The sequence below is a fragment of the Telmatherina bonti genome (genome assembly GCF_933228915.1).
Source record: "Telmatherina bonti genome assembly, chromosome: 24".
In the NCBI taxonomy this organism is placed as follows: Eukaryota; Metazoa; Chordata; class Actinopteri; order Atheriniformes; family Telmatherinidae; genus Telmatherina; species Telmatherina bonti.
In genome coordinates, this window is record NC_136633.1 from 28,413,710 (window position 1) to 28,419,709 (window position 6,000).

At 42.9% G+C, this 6,000-nt stretch overlaps 1 protein-coding gene across 3 annotated transcripts in view; it reads right to left on the reverse strand.

Moving 5' to 3' along the window:
* nid2a (nidogen 2a (osteonidogen)) overlaps positions 1-5,540 on the reverse strand; it is a 94,815-nt gene extending 89,275 nt beyond the window's left edge. For all 3 annotated transcript variants that reach the window (XM_079263883.1, XM_079263884.1, XM_079263882.1), the window contains exons 1-3: positions 5,422-5,540; positions 292-477; positions 6-122 (exon numbers count right to left, since the gene is read on the reverse strand). In XM_079263883.1, the coding sequence (XP_079120009.1) occupies positions 6-122; positions 292-438 (264 nt within the window). In that variant the 5' untranslated portion in view covers positions 439-477; positions 5,422-5,540. The remainder of the gene's footprint in view (positions 1-5; positions 123-291; positions 478-5,421) is intronic.
* Positions 5,541-6,000: the final 460 nt, after the last annotated feature.

Genomic DNA, 6,000 nt, shown 5'->3' on the forward strand with positions numbered 1-6,000 from the left:
CTTACCTTGTTTGAAGGCCCAGTTCCGCGAGTTTGCTCCTCATGTGCTGCAACATTCTCCCATGTTGCCACCACAGCGTGAGTGGGTATAAAATTAGCATCTGGGAACCCCCGATGCACCTCCTAGGTGAGCAAATGAATGAATGGAGGGGGAAGGGAAGGGAGGAGAAATAAAAAACGGAAAAAAACAATGGATTGAACTAATGGATGAGGAAACAAAAGAAGAATCAACAATCTGTGGTTAAGTACCAGTGAAGTTGTCGCTTTGCAATCACACAATACTAAAACGTACCTGCGATACTCTGTTAAGGACACTGGGCGTTTCAGTCACTCGATAATAAATCTGTCCTCGTCCTCCGCTGGTGTCGATGTCGGCCAGAAACGGCGCCACAACGGGAAAGTCTGTAGGAAAACCGTCGTCTACGTATTGCTTTTCCATCGGCAGGTCCTGGGCCGAAATGATGCCATTGGTGGCGACCTAGAGCAACAAACATAGAGCGATTTGGGACGACTGAATCCACCATTAACATCTTAAACCCCTTCATGGACTGCAGAAACAACCATCAACCCCTTCATGGACTGTAGAATCCAACATAAACCCCTGAAACCCCTTCATGGACTGTAGAATCCACCATAAACCCCTGAAACCCCATCATGGACTGTAGAATCCACCATAAACCCCTGAAACCCCATCATGGACTGTAGAATCCAACATAAACCCCTGAAACCCCTTCATGGACTGTAGAATCCACCATAAACCCCTGAAACCCCTTTATGGACTGTAGAATCCAACATAAACCCCTGAAACCCCTTCATGGACTGTAGAATCCAACATAAACCCCTGAAACCCCTTCATGGACTGTAGAAACCACCATAAACCCCTGAAACCCCTTCATGGACTGTAGAATCCAACATAAACCCCTGAAACCCCTCATGGACTGTAGAATCCACCATAAACCCCTGAAACCCCTTTATGGACTGTAGAATCCAACATAAACCCCTGAAACCCCTTCATGGACTGTAGAATCCACCATAAATCCCTGAAACCCCTTCATGGACTGTAGAATCCACCATAAACCCCTGAAACCCCATCATGGACTGTAGAATCCAACATAAACCCCTGAAACCCCTTTATGGACTGTAGAAACCACCATAAACCCCTGAAGCCCCATCATGGACTGTAGAAACCACCATAAACCCCTGAAACCCCTTCATGGACTGTAGAAACCACCATAAACCCCTGAAACCCCATCATGGACTGTAGAAACCACCATAAACCCCTGAAGCCCCTTCATGGACTGTAGAAACCACCATAAACCCCTGAAGCCCCTTCATGGACTGTAGAAACCACCATAAACCCCTGAAGCCCCTTCATGGACTGTAGAAACCACCATAAACCCCTGAAACCCCATCATGGACTGTAGAAACCACCATAAACCCCTGAAGCCCCTTCATGGACTGTAGAAACCACCATAAACCCCTGAAGCCCCTTCATGGACTGTAGAAACCACCATAAACCCCTGAAACCCCATCATGGACTGTAGAAACCACCATAAACCCCTGAAACCCCATCATGGACTGTAGAAACCACCATAAACCCCTGAAGCCCCATCATGGACTGTAGAAACCACCATAAACCCCTGAAACCCCTTTATGGACTGTAGAAACCACCATAAATCCCTGAAACCCCATCATGGACTGTAGAAACCACCATAAACCCCCGAAGCCCCATCATGGACTGTAGAAACCACCATAAACCCCTGAAGCCCCATCATGGACTGTAGAAACCACCATAAACCCCTGAAACCCCTTTATGGACTGTAGAAACCACCATAAACCCCTGAAGCCCCATCATGGACTGTAGAAACCACCATAAACCCCTGAAACCCCTTTATGGACTGTAGAAACCACCATAAACCCCTGAAACCCCATCATGGACTGTAGAAACCACCATAAACCCCCGAAGCCCCATCATGGACTGTAGAAACCACCATAAACCCCTGAAACCCCTTTATGGACTGTAGAAACCACCATAAACCCCTGAAGCCCCATCATGGACTGTAGAAACCACCATAAACCCCTGAAACCCCTTTATGGACTGTAGAAACCACCATAAACCCCTGAAACCCCATCATGGACTGTAGAAACCACCATAAACCCCTGAAACCCCATCATGGACTGTAGAAACCACCATAAACCCCCGAAGCCCCATCATGGACTGTAGAAACCACCATAAACCCCTGAAACCCCTTCATGGACTGTAGAAACCACCATAAACCCCTGAAGCCCCATCATGGACTGTAGAAACCACCATAAACCCCTGAAACCCCTTTATGGACTGTAGAAACCACCATAAACCCCTGAAGCCCCATCATGGACTGTAGAAACCACCATAAACCCCTGAAACCCCTTCATGGACTGTAGAAACCACCATAAACCCAATCATGGACTGCAGAATGAATGCCTCTTACAAAACCCTAAAGGATCTGCCCAGTTTATCTTCACACAGATTCAACCTACAGCGACGTACTTGTGAATTTCCTGATCATAAAGTGCCTAAATGTTGCTCTTGTCAGTTCAGAAGTTTACTGGGTTCTTCAGGGATAATACGTGGTGTTTGAGCTCAATGCTGGTGGCAAATCTGAAGTTTTTATCAACATTTTTTTTACATTTTTAAAGGTTTGTTTGTTCTACGTAAAAAAGCTCGTAGACTCTCAACCTAAACAGTCAGACATGATTTTAATATCTGGAAAACTTCCACACCTCATCTTAAGGACCTTTCAATCATCTCCTGCATCTGTTACAGACAATTTTTTACTGTTATCAAGAGGCTGAGCTATCCGTCACCTTACGCAGAAAACAGAGCAATACCACCGGAAATCAGGAGGGGGCAGTGTTGAATTATATAGCTGGCATGCACCTAGCTAAGGAACCAACCAGAGAAGAAGAAGGGGAACAGGAAGAAACAGAAGAAGAAAATGGCAAGGGAAAGAACATCAACATTATATAAACATAGACGCCGCATCGTATCACGCTGCCGCTACGAGCTGACGTATCATCTCGCCGCCATCTTGGATGGGTCTCCATGCGCCTCCAATGTATTTATCTGTAAGGTGTAGGTCCAACCACAACAATAACTTTTAGTTAAGTCAAGTTTTACCTGATTTTTCTCCCAGTTAGGTTTGTTACAAAGGGCAGATATATTGTTATGATACAGATCAGTGAAAAACATTAAAAACTACGCGCTAAAATATTTTTATAACGCTAAGGTAGCTACAATATAAATAAATGTAGAAATGAATTTGATCCTAACATGTTGGATTGTTTATTGATGCATTTGGATTTGTCTATTTTTATCTGGTCAAATAAATTATTATTCAACCTTGTGAAATGTAATTCCACACGACCTGTTTTCAATATTTCGCCGGTTATTACAACCGTATGCTGAACAGAATACAGGAATAGTTGCTGCTTTCTCTTGACTACGGTTGACTCTTTCTTTTATTTACATTTATTTATCAATATAGAGAGACAGTTGTACAAAGTCTGAAAAGTATTGTATCAAAACTGTGAAATTCAAAAGTTTCCCAGAAAAACACAGAGCATAAACCTCCGCCAAGTCCTTTAAAACGTTCCTGGATCCAAACGGTGATCCAGATCACCACCTTCCTTTTCACGTTTCCAGCAGGTCCTGAAAATTTCATGAAAATCCGTCCAGAACTTTTAAAGTTATCTTGAACACAAACAGACAAACAGATAAAGCCGGTAAAAACATAACCTCCTTGTTGGAGGTAATTATGCTACCGTGTAAAACTCTCTTTGTGAAGAAAAATGTTTTGTTTGTGTGTAATATATTCGTGTTGTTCCACAGAAAACAGTTTTGTGGGGAAACTCCGTTGACTGTTCAGCAAGACTCGAAAGCAGAGACCCATCCAATATGGCGGAGACCCATCCAATATGGCGGCGACGCTGGTCCACTCTCCAGCGCTCAATGAGGCGTATATATGATGTCTATGGGTAAGAACTGTAAGGATGGAGTCATCTTATGGTGGGAAAGAAAAGCTTTAGCCGAGTTCATGCCACAACTTTTTGGCAAATAAAAATTATATTTAGAAAATTTCCACAAATAATGATGAAATACGATGTAAATACAAAAAACAAAACTTCTCTGTTACACTTTTGCGATACATTTCTCTATCAAGACGTCTGAAAACCCAGAGCGTAAAAACGTTTTATGACATTCGTAAAAATATTTTAATATTCAGGTTTTGGGCGAGTTTGAGTGAGGAACTCAGAGAGTTGTTGGTTTTATTATAAACATGCTATATAAAACAGATTTCTAAAAATCTGGTTTATTTACAAGGAAAACAAACAGACTTTGCAACAGAAGCATCGTTATCTTCATGAAGATTTGTCAGAAAACTGCATGTGTGGAATGAGCATTGTCCTTATAATTGTGGCTCCATTCAAGAGAAAGAAACACATTTTCCGACACTTTAAATGTGTGTTTTACTTGTTTGCACTAAAAGGACTAAATATTTTTTCTATTAATGATGTTTTTATTCTATATATGAACAAATTATGACATCCGCATCATGTCTGTATGTTTGTTCCCAGCGACCTCACCTCTGCTGCTCATCCCACATATTTTCCTTACAAACGTTGCTCCATTTAATAAAAATAAACACATTTTCCAGCAGAGTTGTTCCTAAGAAGCATTGCTACCAAGAAATAATTTTTAAAAAATTAAATTTCCTTATTTTTAGGCAAAGTTTATTCAGATATTTAGTGTTTCTCGGTGTTTTGGGATTTGCCAACAGTTCCGGTGCTTTTCATGCTTGTCTGCACCAAATGCAGTATTTTTACAGAGTAATCATGTTTTTAAATTCAGTTTTATTATTTTATTTTATTGAATTTTCCCTGCTCATCCAACACATGCAAACACTTTTCCAAGTTTACATTCTTATTTATTCATTTTAGTTCTAATTAGCCTTAGTTTTAATAAACTACATTTCCTTTTTAAGTTTAAAATTCGTCTCAACTTTCTGGAACAGCTTCCTGACATTTGTGTGATCTGACTGGTAAAAGTGTTGCAGAGTGCAGTCCTTGTGATGATGAGCCTGGAAAGCTCCGTGATTTACCTGCACACTTACAAACTGTTGGTTTTTACATCTGGTGAATGTTAGACGTGTTTATCTTAGCAGGCAGCGGGAACAACTGCATCACAGAGAAATCTAATGCAAACATAAGGAATCATTTGCAGCCACTAAAACAGATGATAATGAACCCAGTACCCTCTTTGACCTGATTTCCCCCCCGTTCATGCATGTTACTGAGCCGGAGACTGCAGGTCAAACAGCTGCAGGTATCACCTGTCAGCAGCTGGAATCTGCAGCACACAGATGTACATAGAGGTACTTACATACAGCTGGGAGAAGGAGGAGGCGTAGAAGTGGAAGGGTTTAGGCAGGGACAGCACTTTGGACGTCTCATCGTCGCCTTCTGCCAGGATGAAATCCCCACTCAGAGAGCCATAAGGGAACAAATCAGCCCTGTGGATGGCGGCTGCCAGGCGCAGCCAGCAGCTCCAGCTCAGCAGAGCCACGGCCAGCAGGAAGCCTGTCTCCATGGTAGAGCCGGGATGGTCTGGAGCTCCGAGCAGAAAGAGAGAGCTGCAGCTGGACCCAGAGAGGGGATCTCACCTCCTCCTCCTCCTCCTCCTCCTGCAGAGACCCCCTTAGTCAGCCGGGAGGGAGGAGCCAAGGAGCCGAGCCCCGCTGTGATTGGCTGGCGTCGGGCTGAGTGACAGCTGGCCACCAGGAACATCTGGATCGTATTAAAACAAGACAAACAGAGCATTTTTAATCCGGATGTAACTTCATCTGTTTCAGCCTGACATGGTGGCGGAGGGGGAACGCAGACAAAACACTCCACATCCATAATTATTCATCTATTTTTACTTTAAAGTCCACATTTTTATCTTTTACAAACAAACAGGAAA